This window comes from Channa argus, chromosome 7 (assembly GCF_033026475.1).
Source record: "Channa argus isolate prfri chromosome 7, Channa argus male v1.0, whole genome shotgun sequence".
In the NCBI taxonomy this organism is placed as follows: domain Eukaryota; kingdom Metazoa; phylum Chordata; class Actinopteri; order Anabantiformes; family Channidae; genus Channa; species Channa argus.
Genome location: NC_090203.1, coordinates 26,599,234 through 26,624,843, shown reverse-complemented (window position 1 = coordinate 26,624,843; position 25,610 = coordinate 26,599,234). Strand labels below are relative to the sequence as shown.

Genomic DNA, 25,610 nt, shown 5'->3' with positions numbered 1-25,610 from the left:
CGTTAGGTGTTGTTGACGCGAGGGGTTTGCTGGGTAAGTTTTAATAGGCCGCCATTTTGCTCTTAGAAAGAGAGGAAGAGAAGCAGAGGTTGGAGCTATTGATTCTTGCACGTATTTTCAGGTATATTATAGTTTATTGTCACTTGTCTGGGAAACAGTCAGTGTTAAGTAAATGAGAATGTTGCTGTTATTACAACTAATTACATCTGATAATTAAAACAACGCAGCATTAGCTAATGAGCTAGCCGAAAGCTAGTTTAGTTACTGACCTAGATCATTGAAACGCTGAAAACATACAGGTGTTTCTGAATTTCACTGAAACAATGTGATTTGAGATGAATCCCAGTTGCACGTATTTAGTCTGCAGTTGAGCAGTGTGTTTCAAGTTGTTTGTCTTTATTGTCAGCAGTGCAGAGTTAGCATGTACATGTAACAACATGTTAGCTAGTTGGATTTTGGAAGGGAGTTGGTACGACCTCCTGTCCCGTACAGGAAAACAGCTGATGTAAAGTGTCTTAACACGCCGCACACCAGAAGAATGCCTGAAATTTGTTAATTCAAGACCAGGTATTTAGTTACTTGTCACTACAATTTGAGAATGTGCTGTCGCATCTGCTTTCTCCCAGGCTCTGTTTACATCGATCAGCAAAATCACGGGAAAGTTTTAATTCTGGGTATGATCGTCAAGGGTCGTGGTAGGGCTGGGTGGTTACGAAACCGCAGGCCGGTCTGGTCTCCCCTTGGAACGACGGAATACCTGTGTTGACCCTTGTCCATCACAACATTTAAAATGACCAGACTCTGCTAATCTTGTAGCTAATCGGTTAAATTGTGATGTTCGGTGAGTTTATGGACATGGACTTGTTAGTCTGCATCAACGTGAAGATGACAGTGACTGGATGCTAAACCCAAGATTTTTCCAAATGCTAAATGTCAAAAGTCCTGAATTGCTTACATTAGTTAAAATGACCATAAGTAATTGAAATCAATCCTTGTGGCAACTACCTTAGCTCTGACATATTGCCTTTCCATTTTTCTAGACCTATTCAAAGCCAGTTAGTTAATCTTTATTTATTCTGTAAAAGATTTAAGACGGTTTCACATTTATCAATTGGATTTGCATTGAATGTTGGTCGGGCCAAATATCAATACCTGCCAGTAGGGATTCGTCTTCGGCTCAGTCTTGTTCAGTAATTATATACCTGGTGTATCATCATTCATTTTAACAGTAAAACATTAATGATTTTATTCTGTAAGCCTTTAGTCTAAGTGTTATTTTTTTATCTATTACCAAAATTATATCCATGCACCTTGTTATGCTGTTACATTCCTTCTTTATTTGTTTGAGTTACTCACTGAATTGATTTATTTTTACTGTTTTTGATTTGTTTGTTTTTGTTTTGATTTTATATTTCCAACTATTGTGTCTCTTCATTTTAATCTATGGCTCTGCTAATTTATAGTATGACAACTTTGCATGTTGGCAGGATAAATACCTTTCAGAATGAATAAAGTAATATCTTATACATGCCACTGCTTTTTCAGATCTATTAATTTCCCTGTAACACAAATTAGACAGAGGTATTGTTTAAATTTGCAATCTTGCTTGCTGTAAGCCGTTTGTCAAGACCTAATCTAGTCACATGCCTCACAAGCCCTGTAGTCAGAACTACATAAAGATGGACAAATTGTTTTTTATATTTGCATGTAAGATGACTGAGACCATTTATGTAACTGGTTGCTCACAATTGAAGTAATGTTACATTGTTACTATCTGGAAAGTTTACTGTGTGCGCCCATACTATAAACGTTGTAATCCTTTCCATAATTATCCACACGTAAAATAGTTTATAATTGGTTTGGTTAGTGTATAATTGGTTCTGCCTAATTTTGGGGGTAGCAGCAAACAGCCTTGTTTATTCATCCAACACAGTTGAAAGATTTGTTGGATAATTGGAAATAGTGATATCAGCATTTTCTGCTCTTGGAATAATGTTGCAGAGATTTCTAGATTCCTACCCTTTGATTAGCAAATGCACCTTAATTGTAAGTAACTTTTACCCTGACTTTTCAGACACGATGGCGAGTCTGGGGAAAGACAACTACAGAATGAAGAGCTATAAGAACAAAGCATTGAATCCTCAAGAGATGCGTAGAAGGAGAGAAGAAGAAGGAATTCAGCTTCGCAAACAGAAAAGAGAGGAGCAAGTAAGTACTGTTTCACTCTGAGTCACAATCACTGCGTTTACATGTGCTATTAACCAGGGTAGTCAGAAATCAGCTTTCTCAAAGAATCAGCGACCAGTGATTGCATGCACTTAAGAAACCAAGTTATATGAAATCTGCATACAAGTGCAGCAGCAGAATAACCAGATTTTTCCTCCACCTTTGACTTATTTTGGAAGCCTGGCGCTCAAATTGTATTGTATATTGACAAAAAACACAGCTTTTTGACTTTTCTTTGTGTTCATGTTGCAGCAGAATGAGAGAAGGGGGTGACATGTAGCTGATGCAGAACAGGAACTGTCAGAATTGTTTAAATTCTTCTGAAAAAGGGAGTTATTCAGACCCCTTGAAGGCACTTTGTGTGGGTACAATTTTGGTCAGACCTTTAGACAGTCTTTGTTTTAAAAAAATAGACAACATCTATGATATTCTGGCTCTTATAGTTTTTGATAAAATTGCCATTGACCACAGAACATTTACTTAGAAAATGATCAGAGTAATCGTAGCAATCATACGAAAAGGTTAATGTGTTATCAGACAAATAACTGCTTTTTCTAATTTTCAGGCCTTAAATGGTCTCAGTTACAGTTAAACCTCTGCTTTGTTTTTATGTTGTTTACTGTCACAGTAATCAAGACGGTGATTAAAAATATCAACGTCAGTTTAAACATGTGACTTTGACTCTGTGCCCACAGCTGTTCAAGAGAAGAAATGTAAGTGTACCACCAAATGAGGAATCAATGCTGGAATATCCAGTCCAGGATCCAGACATCAGCTCCACAGTACCTGTTGCGGGGGTGAGTTTTGTTTTTTAAACGGGTATATCTGATTTACTGTATCTGTCGTAGCTACAATTTGTTTCTGCCTGAACTTAAAATGTCATGCAGCCTGAAAATGGTTCAGTATTTATCTAATGTAATATGTGTGTTTTGTTTTTTCTTCCCACTGTGCAGGATGGATTCATATCTCCAGATATGATTCAGATGATTTTCTCTGAAGACCCAGACCAGCAGCTAATGGCTACACAGAAATTCAGGAAATTACTGTCTAAAGGTTCGTTTTGCATCTTGGAAATCCTAGTATTAATATAAATGATTTGATCTGAAGTTAAAGGAACTAAATCTCTCACTGCTGTCAGGATCTGTTGTAACATACTTTGACTGATCAGTCCCTCTAGAGCAGGGGTCACCAACCTTTTTGAAACTGAGAGCTACGTCTTGGGTACCGATTAATGCGAAGCGCTACCAGTTTAAGACGCACTTTTGCAATAACAAATTTGCTCAATTTACTGTTAATATGTTATTATTAATAATTAATTAAATTAATAATATTCATCTATATGAAGACACGGATCATGGCAATGATTTCTCACAATAACTTTCAAATGTGATTTAAAAAAAGAATAGCAACAAAAAAATTTGATGCAGCTCATTGGTAAGTGGCGCTATAGTGAGTTATTTTTGCCTGCGGGCACCATGTTGGTGACCCCTGCTCTAGAACATTTTTATGATTGTTGTTGCCTAAAAGGCCTGACTTTTTATAGCTACTCTTCTAAAAAAGAAAAAGCGAAAGGCAACTTGTTCCAGTGGGAATAAAATTCACTGTTCTCAGTATTCCCACTTGGAAGTTATGCCAGTCTCTTACATATGAACTAGTGGCTTCCTGAAGCCTGCGCACATCGTGGAAATCAGATATTTCTTCTCTCTATCAAAACCAAAGTTACGATCTGCCTTTGTATGCAGATTTTTAACTCTAAAAAAGTAACATTTACATTTCGTCATTTAGCAGACGCTTTTATCCAAAGCGACCTACAAGTGAGGTACAAGGCAGCAAAAATCTAAGTCAAGGAGAAAACATCAAAGCAAAGTCCTATCAGAAAAATGTGTTTGCATTTCATCAGATGCAAGTTCAAGAAAGAGCAGAAAGGAAGTTAAAATAGATTTAAGTGCAGAAGTAAGAGTAAGAGTTTGCAGAGTTTGGTAGCTTGTTCCACCATCGTGAGATCATTGCGCTGAAGAGTTTTGCTTGGTGTTTTCTGTGCGGTGCTGGGAGAATGCAGAGCGTAGATCAAAACTGCAAAAAGATGCAGTGATTTAACAAAACTGCAAGCCTGCATAGAATTCAGGGGTTTGATTGGATGTGCATTAATTTCTGCAATAACAACATTGTGAAATCTTGGAGGGACTGACTAACGAACACAGCAGAGGATAGTAAAAGAGTCGAAACTTTTAAATATGTCACTATATTACAACTTACTCAGTATTCGAAAGACACAATATTGACTACCAAAGATTCAGATTCAGGAAGGATTCACCTGCAGGAACAAGTGGCTCCGTATTGTTTGTGTTAGTCACATTAATTATAAGTTGACAAAATAGTTTTGGAAAAACTCAAAGCTGATGCACTGGTATGACACTTTTCCGTGACCAATCACTGGTCTGCAGTGTTTTCACATCAGCTTTTCCTATAGCCTCAGCTCACTTAAACTTCGACAGAGGTGATGGAAATTACTCGGAACAATCCACAGCCTTTGCCCTTGAGCCCTAAACCTAAACTTGAGTCAAACTGGTACAGCACCATGTGCCTGAATAGTGACGTGTGAAGCAGGTCACATTTAGTTAGATAACTTATGTTTTTATTTATTTTTTCAACCCCCTTTCTGTGCAGAACCCAATCCTCCCATAGATGAAGTAATTTCCACTCCTGGTGTTGTCGGTCGTTTTGTAGAGTTCCTGAAGAGGAGCGAAAACTGCACACTGCAGGTAAGTAATCAATCAATTCCCCCCTTGTTTTTTTTCTTTCTTTTTTTTTGAAGAAACGCTATTGTGAAATCAGGAATTTTAGGCTGCATCAATCACAAAAAGGTCCAAAATGCTGAAGGGGCTGAATGATTAAATAACATAATAATAACACAAATAATCCAATACACCTCTGCTGCATTTTCTAGATTTCTGCTTGGTCAAATTGTTTTTTTTTTTTTTCTCATTTCTCCCCATATCCTTTTATCTGTTGTTCTTTTTTTATTTTTTTTTAAATAGGTTTATGCCATGGTACCATTTCAGTGATGATAATGATAATACTTATATGAATACTGATACTAGTATTATTATTTTTTTATGTCCTTTGAATAGGAGAGAGGGCGGGACGATTTACCTGGTTATCCTAGGGAGTTTCTGCATGGTGGCTAGGGAATAAATTAAATGATTCTACCTTTGTAATGTCACAATGCAGATTGACTGAAATACCAAATTTGTATGTGTCTTTCAACAGTTTGAGGCAGCCTGGGCATTAACCAACATTGCCTCTGGTACCTTCCTGCATACAAAGGTGGTGATTGAAACAGGAGCTGTTCCCATTTTTATTGAGCTTCTGAATTCTGAGTATGAGGATGTCCAGGAACAGGTGAGACTCTGCAAGATTACAAATGGATAGTGTAGTAAATACTGTAAACAGGACTCATTTGAAGTAGGCTTGTGCTGAAACGTTTTATTCTACGTGCAGTGGTGACAGGCTAGTTCTGCTCAATGGAACAGGGACAGAGCAGCCAAGCCAATAGACAGTAGTTGTCTCCTTCACTCAAATATCAACTAAAAGCTGTTCTTCGACCAACTGGACAGTCACATCACTTAGAGATGGACAATGCACTCATTGGTCACTTTATTAGGTAAACCTGTTCAATCAAATACAATTAAATACGGCTGATTGATTGGTGTTATTGAATCTTTAGGGTTTTTGTTTTTTCTTTGCATCAATACTACTATCTCAAAATAAAATGACCTCGAACATCACATCACATTGTTCTTATTACTTTTTGTCTAGATTCTTGAATTAAAATATTAGCTTTGTTTTACCCAATCAGAAAAAAATGGAATATGTAACCATTTCAAGTGTTTTATATCTGAATGAGAGGGATGTTGTAAACCCTTGATAATCAGATTAAGTATTGATGTATACTTCTTAGTAATAATATATTCTTTTTGTGCATAGTTGCCCCACAGTAAGGTAACCTTTCATGACATTGGGGTTAAAGATTTTTCATTCTTGAAGTTGCTGTAAAGGTCCTTTTGTACACTCTCCTGATACAAGTTACAGGGGTAGTATGTGCTTTTGAGCTTTCTGTTTAAATATTCTTCACAATATGCGTTGATCTTGGTCATGTTTTAAATGATTTACAGCAGGACATGCATGCTTTTAAAAAAAAGTTCTGTTTTGATTAAATGCTCTAAGCATGTAATCACATCTTGTCAGATCAGCATCTGAGTAAACTGTTAAGTTGGAACCCTTCATTTTAGAGTTGGTCCTTTGTAACCACAGCTATGGAGACAGTCCTAAATCATCCACAAAAAACAGTGCCTAAAGAAAATCTAGGTATAAACAGACTGTGCTTATGAAAAATGTAGAGAGATTCAGAATTTTATATCCACTGAGTTTTATCACTCTTTTGAGGGTCAAGAGAAAGTCAGGTAATCTAAATGTCCATCCTACATTTTCCAGTAAATTTTTCATACTGTCCTATGCAGAGCTGAGCTGGTGACATGCACTCTGGTACTGTGCAGTAGAGTGTGTTGACTGTATGATGTGTTTCAGGCTGTGTGGGCATTGGGGAACATAGCAGGAGATAATGCAGAGTGCAGAGACTACGTGCTCAACTGTGGAATCCTGCCATCTCTACAGCAGTAAGTGTTCTTCTGTCTGTCTCAATGTGTCAAATATGGCATCATAAGATCCAGCTCCTGTCTTTTTGTTTTCAGGCTACTCACTAAATCCAACCGTCTAACAACAACCCGCAATGCAGTATGGGCTCTGTCCAACCTATGCCGAGGGAAGAACCCACCACCAGATTTTGCCAAAGTAGGTCCACTTGTCATGACCAAACTAGTTTACTGCAGTCAATTTCCCCTATTTGTCTCTTGAGCATTAATTCTTGAACTTGTATTGCTAATAAACTGTCCCTACCTGTTTCTGGTGCATCAGGTGTCCCCTTGTCTCAGTGTGCTGTCCAGGCTCCTTTTCAGCAGTGATCCAGATGTGCTGGCTGATGCATGCTGGGCACTGTCCTACTTGTCTGATGGCCCCAATGAAAAGATCCAGACAGTTATTGACTCAGGGGTCTGTCGCAGGCTGGTGGAGCTGCTCATGTAAGAAACTGACAGGTCCATGTTGCTGTCAAGTCTTTAATATCCTGAATGGCTAAAGGAAGAATAGCCTGAGCCTCCTGCTGTTTGCCAGTTAAATCATATTTTTCCATGAATAATTTCAAACATCTCTAAGTCTCACTCACAATAAACATGATAAGTAGCCGCCTTGAACAACCTTTTTGCCTTACTGCCTGTTTGACTTCTATAGCTTGTAGATTATGATTTACCCTTAGAGCTTTCAAATTTAGGATCGGTATCACCTGAGATAAAGCTGATTGAAATCCACTTTATTTACTGAACTTTAATGTGTTACGTTTCAACCTTATGGTGCAGCAGCTGCTGTCCTTCACAGCTCAGATCTACAGTATAACTGTTAGCTGCAGAGGAGGCAGTTTGAATGTGAAAAACAATTTGAGAATAATTTTAGTTTAAACATTAAGATTGGCGAATTGCAGGGTTTAAATGAGCTTTTGATTCTGTAAATCAATAGCAAATTACAGTGTACAAAACAGATTTAGTAGGTGTTGAGGCTGCATTTACTGGTTACATGACAAAATTGACTTCAGTTTTGCATTACTCACAAAACATGAATTCCATGCGTAGCGTATTTGTTAAAGTGTGTTTTGTAGCCTGTGTCTGGATCCAGCCAAAGATTCAAGAGAAGACGAACAACCAGATACTAGTGTTAACGTGTAAACCCTCACAGAACTGAGCTGAGCACTTTATCCAGCCACTATCTGGCTTTTTGTTTGTTGCTGCTGATGTCCTCTGCCAGTGTTTGATGTAGTTTTTATTTACTTACTCTGGTTTGCCTTATTGGTTCAGTGTTTGAAATGATTTATTTATTATTTGGAAAGCTGTAAGACACTATTGCTCTTCCTCTACACTGTTTTACATGAGTCCTCAGGTCCCTGAATCTCTAAAATAAAGGCGGTGAATGCACAGCAGTAGGTACACAATAACCATTTCTTTTTGTAGCTTGAATTGAACTTGATGGTGTCAGTTAGCTTCCACTGTTGGCCTTGGTTCCACAAAACCCTGGGTTCTGTTGTACATTTCAACGTGTTTCTTTTTTCCCTCTTCCTAGGCACAGTGACTATAAGGTTGTTTCACCTGCTCTACGTGCAGTGGGTAACATTGTGACAGGAGATGACATCCAGACTCAGGTAGCGGCTTGGCTACTTGCAGTTCTTTCTGATTAATCATATACTATATAAGCAAACCTGTTGACCTCTCATGTTTGTTTGTTTGTCATCTCAGGTAATCTTGAACTGTTCAGCATTACCATGTTTACTCCACCTCCTCAGCAGTCCCAAGGAGTCCATCAAAAAGGAGGCGTGTTGGACAGTGTCCAACATTACAGCAGGAAACAGAGCTCAGATTCAGGTAAAGGCTGCCTATTAAGAGTTTTGGGTTTTATATCCAAACGCAGTCTTGCTGTGCTAGATATGTTTGCTAACAATGCATCTATTCTTTTCAGAATGTGATTGATGCCAACATTTTCCCAGTGCTAATTGAGATTCTTCAGAAGGCTGAATTCCGCACACGGAAGGAGGCAGCATGGGCGATTACTAATGCCACCTCTGGGGGCACTCCTGCACAGATAAGGTATGTTTGCCAGAGTTGTAACATGTTGGTTCTTTGCAACATACTGTAGCCAGGGCAATATTGAGATTTGAAGGTAGTTTTTTTTTTTTTTTTTATGGACAAGAAAGAGCTACTAGGAATTAGATAGAATAGATATGCAGCACCTCCACATATTCACTATATTAGTTTGATCTGTCTGTTGGTAATGGTTTAACATTTAACAGGCTAGCATGTTTTAAAATGTTAAAAAATTAATTAGCTGTTGGTTGTAATAATATTACTAACCAAATGTTTTAGTAACTAATTTATAGAAAATGTGTCCCTTTTGGATAAAATTCACCCCTCTGTAAACAGGTATCTGGTGTCTCTGAATACTATCAAACCCATGTGTGACCTACTGACAGTGATGGACTCAAAGATTGTGCAAGTATCTCTGAACGGCCTTGAGAATATCCTCAGACTTGGAGAACAGGAGGCCAAACAGAACGGAACAGGAATCAACCCGTACTGTGCTCTCATCGAGGAGGCTTATGGTACAGCCCTGCAACTAATCTAACATGCCAGCATCATCTACAATAATTCACACACCAACATCTCTATTACTTTCTTTCTTCCAGACTAAAGTTACTTCAATTAGTCAGCAGTACTTTCACTCAATACCATCCTCACCCTCCAAAGTAAGACAGCTTACTGTAGAAACTACAGGTGGCCTTGAGTGTCCTCATGCCTTTATGAGCCAGTGTCACCTGTCATATTCTTGTCACATGCAAAGAAGCTTCCTCTCAAAAGGGTGACAGCTGTTTTATTTTGTTTGGCTTTTCTCGTGTAAAACGATGCTGAAAAACTGCCTAGGAGCAAACATTTTGCTTTAGCACCTTTTAATTTTGCCTGAGACAAGTTAACTAGGCCAGAGACCCTTGAAACCATTTGTGTCAATCAGAAAATATGCCGGTGCTGAAGTCACAGCCATGGCCCTACTTATTCTACACTTGAGCAGGTGCTGCTGTATTGTTAACATGAAGACTGTATTTTGGCAAGAATCTGAAAGTACAATTTATATCACAATGCAGTGGTCATGGATCAATATGTTGTAATACTGTAAGCTAGGCCACCATAAGCATAAAAGTTAAGTGGAAAAGAAAATCTTTTTTTTAATTTAAAACGGAGTAGCAGAAAACCAATATCTAGTCACTAGGAACTTGAAAAGCCAAATTAACCAATGTCTGCCGCACAGTTTTGCATGTGTTCTGTTAATTTGCAATCAATATAGTGCATAGCACAGAAATAGAATGAAAAGTTTATGTGTGGATGCACCCTGCAGGTCTGGACAAGATTGAGTTCCTGCAGAGCCATGAGAACCAGGAGATCTACCAGAAGGCCTTTGACCTTATTGAACACTACTTTGGCGTAGAAGAGGAGGATGCTAGCCTGGCTCCACAAGTGGACCAGAATCAAGGACAGTTTGTCTTCCAGCAACAGGAAGGGCCCATGGAGGGTTTCCAGCTTTAACCCTGCCTCGCCCTTACAGCCTCTTCTTCCTAGTCTCTGATACTCAGCCTGCTGGTCTGTGAAGTCTCCTGCGACCTGACCTCATCTTTGCTGGACCCTGCTCCACCAGCTCCTCTCCAGACTTTCACTTCTACTAATGCCTTCACAACCATGCCTACTCTGGAGAGTCAGAGATTTGTGAAAATAGAAATGAAAAGCGAGAGCACATTTGGCTTCTTGATGTTGCAGACTGGGGGCATGAATGATGGGTGTCCATCGCACTGAGGACAGGTCTATGTCATGGAAACCCAACTCATGTTAAAGAATTATTTTCTTTATTGCTACAGTATGATGTTCCTTTCTGTGATATTATTTTCATAATGGCGTTAATATTATAAACTGGTGTTTTCAAATCAGCATCCATATCCCATTTGAATGTGAAACTACCTCTTCAGAAAAAGAGAGGGAGGAGGGGATTTTTTTTTTCTTTTTTTTTTTTTTTTCTTTTTTTTTTTTTTTTTCTTGGGTGACTGCAAAAATCCAGTTGATTAAAATCCTTGGTGTTGGGATTGGTGTGTAGTGACTGACTTGTCATCTCTGTAGACAGGTAGTGGATGTAAATACAGTACTGCTGTATTTACTGCTGTTGCCATCCTGCTGCCAGCTGCAAACAAACTCTGGTTTCTTTATCCTCTCCTGTTGATTTAAAAGACTTGAGGTCCTTTATTTGTCTTGTTGGAGCTGTGGAGGAGCTCCTCTCTCTTCTCTCCTCTGAGCTCTGAAGACAACTGCTTCCTTGATAATGTACCCAGACAACTAGCCAGCGTTAGATTGAGATCTGACACAGGGTTGGCTGTTCACTAGTGTTTTTGCTGCTTATTTTAAAATCTTTATTTCAGAAAGCAGCATCAGGGCAAGACAGGTGCTGTCTGTTACATGATGCTACACGATTACATGATGTGTGTGTGCAACAATCTTGATGGTCAAGAGATTTTTTTTTTCTGTTTTCTAGTTGGTCGCTCTGAACTAGCAATGTGACTATATCTTAAATTATTTTTTTGTCTGCAGTCATTTCCTTGATGTGATGGGATTAGTAGACTGACTCAGAGGGTTTTGTATATTATATATACATGTAAGAAAGTGTAAAGAAAGTATTTAAGTGGCTGTGAGACGGTGTGATCTACAGTTGTTTTCTGATATGCAGTTGTATTTCCAGTAAATTACTGCTTCTCCTTTATGCCTCCTTGACAGTTGTATTTTCAGGACGTTTGTCTCCTACACTTAAAAAAAGAACATTTTTCTTTTTTCATGTTCTCATTTTGTGGTTAGGATTGAAACACAGCTTTATCCCTTCATTTCATTTTGGCTCTATACCACTAAACTATGATTAGACAGTTTTTCAATAACTACATTTAAGTGCAGCAACATTATCTGGAGAACCGAAAATGAACCCAACCTACATTTATGTAAAATGGAAAATGTTTTACATCAAGCACATTCAATTGTGTATAGTTTAAGACTTCTGTTTGTAAGATTTAATTTTTTTTCCTCCTGTTTTGGTAATTAATTTGCTGTGTTCATGTGTTTCTCAGAAGTGGGCGTTCGGACTCCAGCAGTCCGTGTACAGGAGTTAATTACTGTATGCAGCTACACTCTGTGGTTCCTAACACTGAATGGATCTCACAGGTCTGAAGGTGAAGTTTGTTCAGGCTGGCTGCAATGATGCCTGGCTCATCTGCACACTTGTATTGTCTAACAAGAGATAATAAATAGACCTGTTGGATACAAACATACCCCCTTGCATCTTAGCTTTTTAATAATGTTTTATTTATTCTTTTATTTTTTATTTTTTGATGATTAAGCATTGCAGTCACATTCACTGTTGAATTGCATTGCCATATTATACTTTGTGTCAGATTTTGTTTTTTGTTTTTAAAGTTCACTGTTATTTGACTTTAATAAAATTGTTGGCCCCCTTCCATGAACAATATAAAGTATTCTCTGAAATGACTTTAAACTGACAAAGGTAACAGTAAATAAAAAAGAAAAAAAATAATTTTGATTTGTTACAGCAGAACAGTTTAAATAACATTAATGAAAAATGGCCAGGACATAATAAAATAATATAAATAATTGAATTATGATATTTTAAATCTTCTCCTGCAATCAGTATCACAGATCTCTTGTAATCAGGGATTCAGGCTATTTAAATTGGAGAAAAGTAGTCATTCTGCAAGTGTTGTGTTTTCAATGACCGTGTCAGTGTTCTACTGTATAAAATCTTAAGTTGAATGAACAGCAGCAACAAGTCTTGTTTTTATTAGATTTTATTATTATTATTATTATCATTATAGTCAGTTTCAAGTTATTTCAGAGAAAAACCTTTTTTTCACTGGAGGGTACCATCAATTTAATCTAGGTCTGCATAACTTAATTTGGATACATGTCATAAAATCTAATGATTCAGATTAAGTTATGGTAAAGTAATTAAAAGCAAAAACCTTTTTGCAGATATTTCCTCTGAATTTTGGTAAGATATGTAATACTAACACTTTTTCCTGGAGTATTTGAAATTTTTTTTATTTGCTCTGAATTCACCGCATTAAAATATCACTGTGTGTAAAAGTGGTTCTCTGTCATTCAAATTCATCTGCATATGGCTAAACACCATTTATAGGGTGAATTAAAAAAAAATGCTTTTTTTGGACAAAGTTTTAAGGGGGAAATATTTAGTACTCAGTAAAACATTAATTTGTAGGAAAAATGTAATTGCAGAAACCACCTACTGCATGTTATTGGAGTGGAGAGTGAAAGTTGGCTGTGACTGATTGTTTCATATAGTAATCAGCTCACTTAACAAAAGATCCTGTCAAACTGGCTCTGAAGTAAACCATCTTTGCTGTGCTGCTGCTGTGAGCTATTCAGACACCTCAGCCTTAATATTCACCTCTCAACAGAAAAAATAGATTGCAGCTGGGAACTGCACCATTAGGCAGTGGGTTATAAATATCTAGCTAAAGATTTCTAGTCCCTGTTGACGTTTGCAAAGCTGGCTGACTTTTAATCACAGTAGATCATCATAGAAGCTGTTCTGCTCTATAAGTTACGGGATAACGTCAGAGCATGGGTGTGTGCTTCAGAGGATAAGATGAACCTGATTATTTCAAATACAATTGATGATATTGATTATGATGATGATAATTGTCGGTAGGAATCTGGAATCGTGAAAAGCAGATTTCTTTATGTAAAAGGACCAGGGTGACTTGATACTGTGTAATTTATATCATTGGTCATCTTTCTCTACATGTTATGGTAAAAGACATGCATGATTGCAATATTTAAAATTTGGAAACTGATGTTTTTGGTTTATTATGTGAAATATTGATCAGCATGTTTCCAGAACTTGTTTTCCACCACTGTAATGGGCCCGAGCAGTTCCATTATGTGTACACACGTAAAGGTATTAATAGAGACGTCAGCGTTATTTTATGCTTCCACTGTTGGAATTAATTGTTTAATCATTTTATAACTGCATGTGTATAACTATATACACACGATACATCGTGTGTATCTTGTGTTTTGTTTGTGTTGAAAAAAACAATTGTAAGAAGCCTTTCCTACTACCTTTAAAACACGAGTAGAGTTAGGAACATAAACCAATGTAAAAGTAATGTAGAAGAAATGATGTTACATAAAATAAGTCCTAAGTTTTTACAAATACTTTTGTGTGATAAATGTTCTGCACTTATATAGCGCTTTTCTACCTATTGGCACTCAAAGCACTTTACACTGCTTCTTATTCACCCATTCACAGTCACACACTCATACACCAATGGGGGAGCTGCTATGCAGCTGGCCAACACTCAACAGGAGCAACTAAGTTGGGGTTCAGTGTCTTGCTCAAGGACATTTTGACATGTGACATGAGTCAGGGATTGAACCAACAACTGTGAGATTGGTGGATAACCGCTCTAACTTCCTGCGCGACAGTCGCCCACATGATATGAATGTTTAGTGAATGACTGTAAATGTGAGACTAACAGCAAAGAAGTGTACATTTATCTTTCCATCATCAGCTTGACACACATGAGGCAACACCTGTTTATTGTTAAACCTGATGAAATTCTCAGGTATCAGGTGTGATGATAGAGTACAAGACTGTGGAATGTCTGCAGACATATATCCCTTTACAGTGTTAAACATGTTTTTCTTGGGGCAGTCTGGGGTTTACATTCCTCACATTAATTTCAAGTTTCTCTTACTCATATTCTACCTGTCATTTAATAATCAGAGGTCTTTTTTGTGCAACAAATGTAGTCAATCACAACCGTATGGTCTCTTTACTATAAGCACAGAACAAACATTACTCACTGCAAATGATTTAAGGTAAGCTGTCACACCAAAGCATATACTTAAGTTCTCATGGATACCCTGCCCCCTCCTATCTTATTATTTTTTTCTTGCACAACCAGACAGACAAGCTCAAAGCAGGGGATTTTCAGAGTGAAACTGGATGACGAGCAGCACCTGTTCACTCTCTCATTCTGGCCACAGTCTTTTTTGAGCAAAAGATTCGTTGTTTGAAATGTTTTTTTGTTATTGTACAGTGGATGAACAACCTCAGTAAACAGTGTCTTTGTTTAGTGATGTGACACAAGACGACCTGTGGCACATTAAATAAGCTTTACAAACATACAGGCGGATACAACTCCGTTTGCAGAAAAAACAATTGCAGCTTGTGGTTTCACAGACATTTGCTGAACTATCAAAACAGAGATGTTCATTCCATTGATGATTAGGACAATAATTCCCGTTTTCTCAAAGTCACACTTTAAGAGAAACACGATTGTTCCCCACAGATACTGTATCAAGCTATCACCTCCTGTTTTCTGCCTCTGTCAGGAGAGCTACTGTGATTTAATCACATCAGCCCCTCAGACTGATATAAATAACTTTTATATGGTGAACAAGACAGAATAGACAGTTTGTCCCTAAAGTAGGTGACAGCATGTGTTCAGTAGTACCACATTTTACATAAAGGGTAGCTTTGGTGTTAAAAAAAACTAATAAATAAATAAAACCAGCATTTTACAAATAATGAGGTAAATTGGCACCAAGTCAATTGGGGCATGGTTCTCCAAAAATATGTGTTCAACAGCTTGAGAATAAGATTTCTCAGTCTAGAGTTTTTGATTTTCATCATAATGTGATTATAACATTCAGAGAATCCAGAGAAATCTCTGTACACCAGGGTAAGGCTAAATACAAATATTGAATGGGTATATTGGTTTTCAGCATGATGTTTGGGGCCTCAGGCAGCACCGCATTAAAAACAGGAATGATTCTATAGTGAAAATCACTGCATGGGCTCAGGAACAACACTAAAAACCAGTGTCAGTGAACACAGTTTGTCTCTGCATCCACAAAAGTAAGTAAAAACACCACCATGCAAAGAAACAACCATATATAAACAAGGCAAAAACTCCAACACTTTCTCTGAACCTGAGCTCATTCAAAATAAACTGAGGTGAAATGGAAAACTGTCCTGTGGTCTGATGATCCAGAGTTAAAATTTCCTTCTGGAAATCGTGGAGCTTGTGCCCTTCATGCTAAAGGCAAGAGGGACCATATGATCCATTAATACTGAACAATATATACAGTGGGAGCAACATACGCTGCTTTTTCAGGGAAGGTCTTGTTTGTTTCTGCAACACGATGTCAAACCAGATTCTGCACATTTGCATTCAATGGTAAAGCAGTTGTTCTCCTCAGTGACTTTAAAAGAAGAGGTGATGCAATACAGTGGTAAACATGACCCTGTCCCAACTTTTTTGAAACATGTTTCTAGCACCAAGTTGAAAATCAAATCAGTTTCAACATTCACAATCAAAAATAGATTTTAAATAATTTGCAAATCATCACATTCTCTTGAGTTACATTTTACACAGCCCTGTATTGGGCTGGTTCTACTTTAATGGTGAAATTGATTCAAACACACAGATCAAAGGACAAAGGCAACAAATCTTCACCTTCACCTCAGAGAACTGAAGAAATAATGAGGCACTCAACCCTGTGCATTCATTATGAACAAATGTGCTGGGAAATGTTGATATCTTCAGGAAGCTCATGTTTCAAGCACAATGGTCCTTAACATTAATCTTAACTCAAATATCTCACTCACGCTCACACAAAGGTTCACATTTTGATTCTGACATTTTGATTGACATAATGCAGTCCCTAGCTCCTTACACTAACCCTAACCTAGACCCAAATCTAACATTAAAATAAAGTTATAACCTTCAAACAGGCCTTTGAGACTTGAGTAAATTAAATAAAAAAACAAAAACAAAAACAAAAAACTGATTAATATTTACACTCTGGAGGAGGCTTGGGAGTTTACCCATAAATATCACATATGTGGCTCCAAGACAATGGAGGTAAACAAAATTCTGTTTAGCTTTAAGGAAGGAGGATATTTGAAAATCTAGAAATCAAATCTTCGTAAATACATTGTTTGACTTGTGTTACTAATAATATTTAACTTTTGGTTTAACTGTTGATCCAAGTAAGGAGACGGCAAGAGGAGGAACTCAAAAGGGGTTTATTGTGTGGAATTGGGAGAGAAAACAAAACAAAAAAAAAAATTACTCCACTTAGAGGACAAGAAAACACGAGCAGTAAAAAGTGAGAATTCCTCCAAAACTACGACTCAGAACATAAACCTCAATGCAGGAGTGAGGAGAACTAAACCAAAACCGAGAAAGAGGGAAACAGGACACATACACACCTACATACATACGAATACACTAACCCAAGAGAGGTGCACAAAAACAGTGACTGGACGAACAATGAAGGGATTAATAGAGATAAACTAATAATTGAACAGAGTGTAAATCAGAGTAAATAAACAGTGACTAACAAATAACCAAACCTCAGACCAAACAGACAAGTACAAGTACAAGGAACAGGCTGAACAGAGAAACAGGAAAACAGGAGTCCAAAGGGGAAAAGATCCGAGGACTTGCTGTCCAGAGGCAGGCAACATAACAACAAAGACAAACTGGCCGGAAACTGAGGGGAAAGCCGGGTTTAAAAGGACAGGGGAGCAAGTGAAAATAATCAGGGGCTACAAAATAAAAGCTGGAGACAGGAAGAGAAGCTGGTGGAAACAGGGACAAACTAAATACAGGGAACAGGATCGTCACAGATGACTGTAAAACTAACTGAAAACTTGTGTTTTTGTAAATTAGTAGAACTGATCCTTTAAATGTGGCAGCATAATTTGTTTTAAAATCTCCAACTGGTGACTTGAACAGTGGGTATTCATGGAATCCACCTCAGGCTGTGTGTCTAGACAGTGGCACAGGGTTTAATTGTTCCTCATTCTTAAACATCATCATCTGAAAATTGTTTCTTTTATATTTCTCAGCTTTATTGAATCATTATCACAACGCATGATTGATACTGGATTTGGAGAATTATGTCTTTTGAAAGAAGGAAGTTATTTCACCGAGTGTGTATTTAGATGACTGGCTGCCATGACGTCATCATCATGACATACAATGCACATATACAATGCACAGCTACATCATTAAAACCCCTGTTTGATGAGCGATGCTTTGCTAAAAAGAGATGAACCACAGGGAGAGTTAAAGCGAACAGTTTCTGTGTGGAGCTTTTTGTTTGTGTGAGTTTCCTCTGGGTACTTCAGTTTCCTCCCACACTTCAGGTTAATTGGTGACTTTAAATTGCCCGTAGGTGTGAATGTGAGAGTGACTGGTTGTCTGTCTGTGTATGTCTCTCTGTGTTGGCTGGAGACTGGAGACCTGCCCAGGGTGGACCCCACCTCTCACCTAATGACAGGTGGGATAGGCTCCAGCCCTCCATGACCCTGAACATGATAAGCTGTTACAGATGATGGATGGATAGACTATGAACCCCCTTAAATCTCTATAATTACAGGTGCTTTGTTGCTGGTCCTCCAAAAAATGTTTTGTGTTATGTGGACTAATGAAATTGTTGGTCAGTTGTTGGAGAAAGAACATGCAGCACTGTGTATGATGTGAGAAGAGAACCACATCTTCTTTTCCTTTCTGCTGTTCCCATCGCCACAGCCACAGCGAATCATGTGCTTCCATCTAACCCTATCTTCTGCATCCTCTTCTCTCACAGAAAAGAGAACAACATGCTAAGACGAAAACATTATCTCAGTGGTGAAGGACGGTGGAGGAAGCATCAGGATGTGGGGCTCTGCTGGTTTGTGATCATTGACATGAAGCTTGGTGGGGTGGTGTTCAAAGGAAGTTCAATCTGTTAATAATTCCAAAGGTTCATTTCTTTTTCCATCAGCACTGTGATGTTTTATAGGTGTGTTCAATACAGACATGAAAGATAAGAACAGTTTGCATCTTTAGGTACATCATTTATTCCAGATAACACGTTTTATAATATAAAAACAATAAAATAATATACATTACACTGCAAATAAAGGTTAAAACACATCCCATTGTTTCCAGTAACAGGAAAATATCTTCCTTAATATCTGAAATTCATTAAATTTTAAATTCAGTCGAAAGTTTTAAGAGTGAAAAGGTTTTACTTCATCCAAAAGCTGTCAAAATGGTGATGCTCACTCAGCAACATCCCTTGTTGAGAAAAGGCCTTCTGGGAGGAGGTTCAGATGGCTCAGCTTTACAGCTAGGCATTGTAAAAAAATGTACTTAACCTGAGCAAACCCTGCCCTGAGTTTTATTAGGTCTGACCCAAGAGTAGACTTTGGCAAACTCCTACTTTACTTTTGACCTTAATCAGTCAATGAACGCAAAGTCCTCAGCACAGCATAGAAAGTACAAACACTGTTAGTCACAAACATTAAAGTGTTCACTAGTCTTGCTTCTTATGTGAAGCACCATCTTGAAGCACCCACACCCCACCAGGTGTAGCCCCACCGAGCCATCAAGGGTGACTTTGGTGCTGGTCCTGAGCCCGAACAAAATAGGAGTGTTGCGTCAAGAAGGGCATCCAGCGTAAAAAAAACCTCATGCCAAATCAACGTGTGGAACACCTGCTGTGGCGACCCCTGAAGGAACAATATGGGAAAATACTTCAGACTTCTTATTTCTGAAAAAACAAACTTGGATCTTTTAAAATGGATAATAGACTGTTGTCTAACAACCAACTTAAATATTGACAGTTTACAGGCTGATGCTTCGCCTCAGGCAATGTCTTGTGACTAAACCTCTGTGCAAACAGCTGCTCCCATCTGTGGAGTCTGTCACGAAAGCAGGTTTGAGTGAACGAGCTGATACTGCTGCAGTGATGCTGTGGTGCTGACTGATGGACTGTTGGTCTGACAGTGAACTCCCACACACAGAGATGGAACCTTTTGATTTACTGGAATATTCATACAGATCCTTCCTGAAAGCACTTTTGGTGTTTTGTTCCTTCCTAAAAAGAATGATGTAGCACTTTGGAAAAAAGTGACAGCTGAGGATGCCGTAGTTAGAGATGAGAATGACGACCATCTCCACAGCTGGCAGGTACACTCCTGAAGTGGTGACGTAGATGGGAATGAAGAGCAGCCAGGAGATGAGGTAGAGCAGCATGCTAAAGGTGATAAACTTCGCCTCGTTGTATTGCTGTGGCAGTTTGCGTCCTTTGAAGGCACAAATGAAGCATACAAAAGCTAGGATACCTATGTAGCCTAACATCACCCCAAACGCCAAATATGAGCCCTCGTCACAGTCCTCCAGCAGAGTAGTTGGATATCTAATGATGTGATTAGATGGGCTTTTGAGGACCAGCCAGCAGATACAGGTAGTTGCCTGTAAGGCCACACAGATGCTAATAATGACGTAAGGCTTGTAGAGCCTCCGCAGAACCCTCTGCAGCTCAGGGTTGAACTGGAAGGCCAGCAGGATCTGCAGGGTTTTGACCAGGATGCAGGACACACAGAGAGTGAAGCTAATGCCAAAGAGCACCTGTCGAGTCTTACACTGCAAACTGTTGGGACGCCCTACAAACAGGATGGCACTGATGTAACTCATGACCAGAGAGAACAGGATGACCTGGCTCAGTGGCCCCCCAGCAGCCTTCACTACAGGAGTGTCACGCGTATGTAGAAACAGAGCGGACACCAGCAGAGCCATGACGATACCCAGGGCACAGAAGCTCACGAGCACCACAGCAAAAGCGTCTTTCCAGGAGAAGAAAAGCAGTTCTTTGGCTATGCAGCTAGAGCTGCCCTCAGGAGACCATTCTGTGTCTGTGTCACAGCTCAGACACCGGTCCATATCTGGAAGGAAAAACAGCCACGATCCATTCAATTGGTCTATGCACAGTGAAAACTAAGTGTTTCTAGGGTCATTCACATGCGGATGTTACTGGTAAACGTGCTGCTCGTTTGATGTCATTTGTAGTAAGGACTGATCATAGCCGAGCATTATACTGAGTGTGTATGTGGGATGTCTTGCCTGTCTTATTAGAGTAGTAGTTCTCGGTACAGTTGATACACTCATAACAACAAGTGTGTTGACCCTCAGCTGTTTTCTTGAACTCTCCAGGGACACAGCTTTTGGAGCATTTTGAGGTGATGTTCTAGGGAAAACAGGGAAAGTGCATGATTATAGTCCATAGTGTTTCTTTTTGCTTATTTTTCTTGTATTTCTGAAATAAATTACATTTCCCTATTCTTGGATTCTGGATGTACAATATATTTAAACTAAAATCTCTGTTCTATCTAAGCATACTGTGGTATGTTTAAACACACGTGTGTGTGTGTGTGCGCACAAAATGAAACACAAATTGCCGTTTGTGGGCAGCTTACCTTCAGGTTCCAGAAGTGTTGGGTGGTGCTGTGATTGGAGTAGGTGAAGTTTTTGCTGTATGGTTGATATTCAGCTACGATGTCTTGGACTTGGATTTTCATGTCTTCATCTGACCTCCACATAGTCACATCATATCCTAGGTTGATGTCCCCTCTGCTGTCAAACTTATAGCTCTTGTTTCGTAGTTTGAACTCCTCCATCCACAGAGCTTCCAATACCTACAGGACATTAAATCATTTAGCGGATCACAACCTTGAGTAGGTCTCTCTCTATCACAGAGATAGATAGGTAGATGAATAGAGGTTCCACAGATGTCAGGCTTCACAATGATCTGTCTCACCAGCTAAAACTTAATCCTCAGATGTTTTCCGAATCTAATTTTATCCACAATCCTAGCTGCTTGTAACCTTAAGACCTTATCCTCGTCCTAAATTTGATCCATTCAGACACTATAAACACAAAACAGTAGCACACACACAAACGTGACTTACCTGCCAGGGTTCCAATGTTCCTGGGGTTTTGCATTCTCTGCCCCGGCAGACAGATGCCGCAGCCTGAGCAATGGCGCTCAGTGCCATCTCTACACTCAGGATTGTGTTGGGTTGAGTGTTCTGTCTGAGGGTTTCTACAGCTCTAGTCACCAGATCAGAGTCTCTTGTACTATTCTGCAGGTAGAGCTCCTGCAGGAAGGGGTTATTCCCTTTGGAGTCATATCCAGCTGCCTCCAGCCTGCTCAGGTAATCATTGAATGATGACAGGTCTCCACTTTTGAAAGTGAAGCCCACAACATGTCCTATGTCATTCAGAGTTAAGTTTCCTTTCACAGAGCTGGATGAGGACCAGCTGTCACTGGCCACCCACACTCTTCTCATTGACTCAATTTTCTCTCCTGCTTCCAGCATCTGATTGTTAAGCTCCTGGTAGAGGTACATCATGTGAGTTGGCTTGGCAAACGACACAATGACCTGTACCTTGGGGTTCTCCAAGATAGTTGTGGCAGTCTGTGTGATAGCAGAGGAGACATCCTGACTGGTTACAGATTGAGGTAGGACTGATTTGAAGGCCACACAAATCGCCTTTTCAGAAGCCTGGGACATAAAGTTTTCTAGAGCTGATCTTCCATAATCTCCATCTGTGGTAACTATTCCCACCCAGTTCCAGCCAAAGGTGCTGAGTAGATTGACCATGGCAGCTGTCTGATATTCGTCATTAGGTATGGTTCTCATGAAGGCTGGAAACCGGCTCTTATCACTCAGAATGGCAGCAGTTGATGAATAACTGATCTGGAGAAAAGAAAAGCAATTAGGTTATTTTTGGAGATGTGTCATTGACCAACTGACAGCCAGCCTAGAACAAAAACCATGCAAAGTCACTTTAATAGAAACAAAAAGAATAGAATAGAACTTTAATAGAAAAAAACCTCCAACAGAACCGCAAACAGTTGCCCCTTATGCATTTCTCTGGTATGCAAATTTTAAAAATTCAAGATTTAACAACTTTATTGAGTCTGGAATCTGGAATCTTTAAATGGCAGCAGGTGGAAGTTTTCCTCTGCTTTATCACACTGTTTTATAGAACATAATCAGGTAAAGAATGACAGCACAGTTTGCCAATCTCCCCGTGAAACTAAAAACAAAAGAGACAACTATTGTACACATCACAGTGACAATGATCGTTTGGAAAATGTATCTTATCTGTCAGTCCCTCAATGAACAGTGTGTACTTAGGCACACGAGTCCTGTGCAATTCATCCCACATCCTGCGTACAGAATTCAACTGTTACTTTCTGGCAGACGTTAGACTGAACAGGTTTAAGAACTCGGTTAGGGTGTGCAATAGCTTAAAGGAGAAAGTAGTTAAAGTCGGGTATGTGTTAAATTATTTAAATCTTTAAACAATGTATGTGCACTTCAAGTATCTTTTGCATAAATTTTAATTATTACTCTATCTTAAAATCTGCAATGTTAAACAGCTCAGCCTTTTAACGTTCTTGCTGTATGAGACTTCCATGGAAAAAACGAATGACATAGTCGACTCAGCTGACGTTTAACAACTGCCACTGCAAACCTGTTCTGCTGCTTCACTTCCCTGTAACACTCAATGTTGCATCCATCAGTTCAACTGCGGAAGTTTGGCTCCTACCTTTCCTCACTGAGTGAACACTTTTTTCCTATTTCTCACAACTTACTTGAGGAATCATCTTGAGAGTGAGTTGCCTGGCGATGGCAATTGACGTTTCAGAGAAAGACGCTCCAACAACAACCATAACTGGCTTATCACAGATGGAGGTGTTGGTGTGCGTGTTGTGGCAGACGTCCTGCTCGATGATGTTTGCTGTGGCTCTGAGAGCTGTGCTGACATCAGAGCAGGAGTCCAGGATCCTGTAGCCCAGAGTGATGTTAACGTCAGTCAGTGGAGGGGATTTATTCATGATCTCTATAGCATTGATCATAGCCAGAGACTTGACCAGGGCTCTTACATCCAACCTGTGGGAACAGTGTATACCTGTTAAAAACAGATAAAAAACGGGCAAGAATATTTTTTCTTTCATATTTTAAATAATATTCGTAATATCATTCAAAATATAGCTTAAAAATGTTTTAAAGCTCAAAATATCAAACTGAAACTGAATTTATCACTAGTAGTATCCAACACACAGTCTAGACTACACAACATACTGCGCCATGAATGTAGGGCAGGAATGTGTGAAAAATGTGTGTGGAAATGTTTTCAGTAGCTCAGCAAAGGGATTTAACTTGGTAGAATAACTAAGCTGTAACTTAGTACATTCAACAATTCAACCAACAGTGAGTTTAATATTGTACCTTGTACTTTTTGTCCCACAATAGTTAGACTATCTGATAGTAATCGTCACTAATTATGATGCTGAGTGTGATTTTCATACAAACATATCATCAGTTTATGAAAAATAATTAGGGGTGGCGGAGGCTCAGTATATGATCAGCTTTACTGACATCCTACCAACATCCTGCCTGGTTGGGGCATAGAGAGCCACTCAGGCTCCTGATGGCTGCCAGCCTACAGTCCTGCACAACTCTTTAAGCATCTGCTGCATACTTTCTGATAGCCATCCAAGGGTTAGGGTCAGTGTGTGACCAGAACATGATGCCTCAGCTGGTTCCATCTGGTCTTCACTAACACCTACCTGTTTCTCACTGCCCATGGTTCTTTATGTCCCTCAGATTTGTAAAATCTCATCAGACTGTACCATCAGACCACCATCCTCGAAGCTGTTCACAAATAACTATTATTTCAGCTATTATTTCTCCTTAGCAGTGGGTAGTGTGAGTGGAATGAAGATCTGATTTTTCACTTGCAGGGGTTCCCCAGGTAGCAAGCAGTAGTCGCTAGATTCTAGAAAGAGTTTTGCTCAAAAGTGTGTACTCCCCTTTCCCAGAGTGGGAGGTCAGTGTCATTCCTGACTTTAACCCACTGTAGGTATCTGACTAAAGGTCTTTGCGCCTCCTTATGGCTCATGTCTGTACCTTCCCAGGACCTTGAGGATTTATCCCATCTTCCACATTTCAAAGTTGTTTTCTTTAACCTAGTACCTACCTAGCACTACTTTTATTTAAGTAAAGGCTAACTTAAATAAATTACTTCTCACACTTTGAAAGATTATTGAAAATCAGATAGTTTTGTCTTTTGGCTTCTTGACAAAACATGAGCCGTTTAGCGTTTGTTAAAAGTGGACAATCTCACCTGATACACGGTTGCTGTTGGGGAGCAAAGGAGTTGTTCTTTTGCGCTACATCTTCATGAATGGAAAAGATTCCTCCAATAATAATATCTCCTGAAGCTACAACTTCTGGCACACTGGTATCCTTGTCAATGCCTTGTCCTGGCTTCAGCACAATGAAGAAAAGTGTTATGTGATAACAGATCGCCACAGAAACCCAGGCCATACTTCTGTCCTCTCTGATGGGTTTGGTTTGTAAATTCTCCTAACCTGTCTCTCCTCTCTGGTCTCTCTGAGCTTTTTCACCTTTTGCAGTAAGACTTCCTTTTTCTAAGCATCTTAACAAGGCTAAACTCTCTTGCTTCCTCCTTCACGCTTGACTATTCTCATATTCTCCCCTGCAGCCCTGCCCACTTGCACATTAGTGACAGCAGGTTGAGTCACTGTTCAGCAGATGCATGTGCAAAACATTTTCTCTTCTGAAGTTATGCCTTCACAGCTGTACAGAAAATACATAAATTCAGTTTAAAATGATACGACAGAGAAATACAGTAAATCTTCCCATTAGATAAACTACAAACAGAGGAAATTCAGTTGTTTTGTGGTTAAGTCACTAATAATTGCAGTAGACAGTGACTACTAAAT

General features: G+C 39.1%; 2 protein-coding genes across 3 annotated transcripts; one reads left to right on the top strand and one right to left on the bottom strand.

The window, feature by feature from the left end:
• The first annotated feature begins 17 nt into the window (after window positions 1–17).
• kpna5 (karyopherin alpha 5 (importin alpha 6)) lies at window positions 18–13,064 on the top strand. The gene is made up of 14 exons (XM_067510879.1): window positions 18–121; window positions 2,075–2,208; window positions 2,922–3,023; window positions 3,180–3,279; window positions 4,894–4,988; window positions 5,497–5,628; window positions 6,814–6,902; window positions 6,978–7,077; window positions 7,201–7,364; window positions 8,452–8,530; window positions 8,625–8,750; window positions 8,845–8,972; window positions 9,306–9,484; window positions 10,273–13,064. Exons 2-14 carry the CDS (start codon window positions 2,080–2,082, stop codon window positions 10,458–10,460), a joined length of 1,611 nt encoding a protein of 536 aa, XP_067366980.1. The 5' UTR covers window positions 18–121; window positions 2,075–2,079; the 3' UTR covers window positions 10,461–13,064.
• A 5,770-nt stretch (window positions 13,065–18,834) lies between these two features.
• On the bottom strand, window positions 18,835–25,415 carry gprc6a (G protein-coupled receptor, class C, group 6, member A). 2 transcript variants are annotated; one of them, XM_067511410.1, is made up of 7 exons: window positions 24,989–25,415; window positions 23,454–23,751; window positions 21,757–22,548; window positions 21,265–21,483; window positions 20,912–21,035; window positions 19,638–20,733; window positions 18,835–19,518 (listed from the first exon to the last, which is right to left on the bottom strand). In XM_067511410.1, the coding sequence occupies exons 1-7, from the start codon at window positions 25,189–25,191 to the stop codon at window positions 19,488–19,490; spliced, it is 2,763 nt and encodes a 920-aa protein (XP_067367511.1). In that variant the 5' UTR covers window positions 25,192–25,415; the 3' UTR covers window positions 18,835–19,487. The 2 variants fall into 2 exon arrangements, with proteins under 2 accessions (XP_067367511.1, XP_067367512.1); XM_067511411.1 differs by lacking the exon at window positions 24,989–25,415 and adding an exon at window positions 24,432–24,645.
• Window positions 25,416–25,610: the final 195 nt, after the last annotated feature.

What these genes read in the sequence shown, in the direction of transcription:
- kpna5 (XM_067510879.1), top strand. Translation starts at nt 2,080, where the DNA reads ATGGCGAGTCTGGGGAAAGACAACTACAGAATGAAGAGCTATAAGAAC. An exon ending in GCGAAAACTGCACACTGCAG is followed by an intron (nt 4,989 to 5,496) that starts GTAAGTAATCAA and finishes GTCTTTCAACAG; the next exon opens with TTTGAGGCAGCCTGGGCATT. An exon ending in GAGATGACATCCAGACTCAG is followed by an intron (nt 8,531 to 8,624) that starts GTAGCGGCTTGG and finishes TTGTCATCTCAG; the next exon opens with GTAATCTTGAACTGTTCAGC.
- gprc6a (XM_067511410.1), bottom strand. Translation starts at nt 25,191, where the DNA reads ATGGCCTGGGTTTCTGTGGCGATCTGTTATCACATAACACTTTTCTTC. An exon ending in CAACAGCAACCGTGTATCAG is followed by an intron (nt 23,752 to 24,988) that starts GTGAGATTGTCC and finishes CTGTTCCCACAG; the next exon opens with GTTGGATGTAAGAGCCCTGG. An exon ending in GAACATTGGAACCCTGGCAG is followed by an intron (nt 21,484 to 21,756) that starts GTAAGTCACGTT and finishes AATGTCCTGTAG; the next exon opens with GTATTGGAAGCTCTGTGGAT.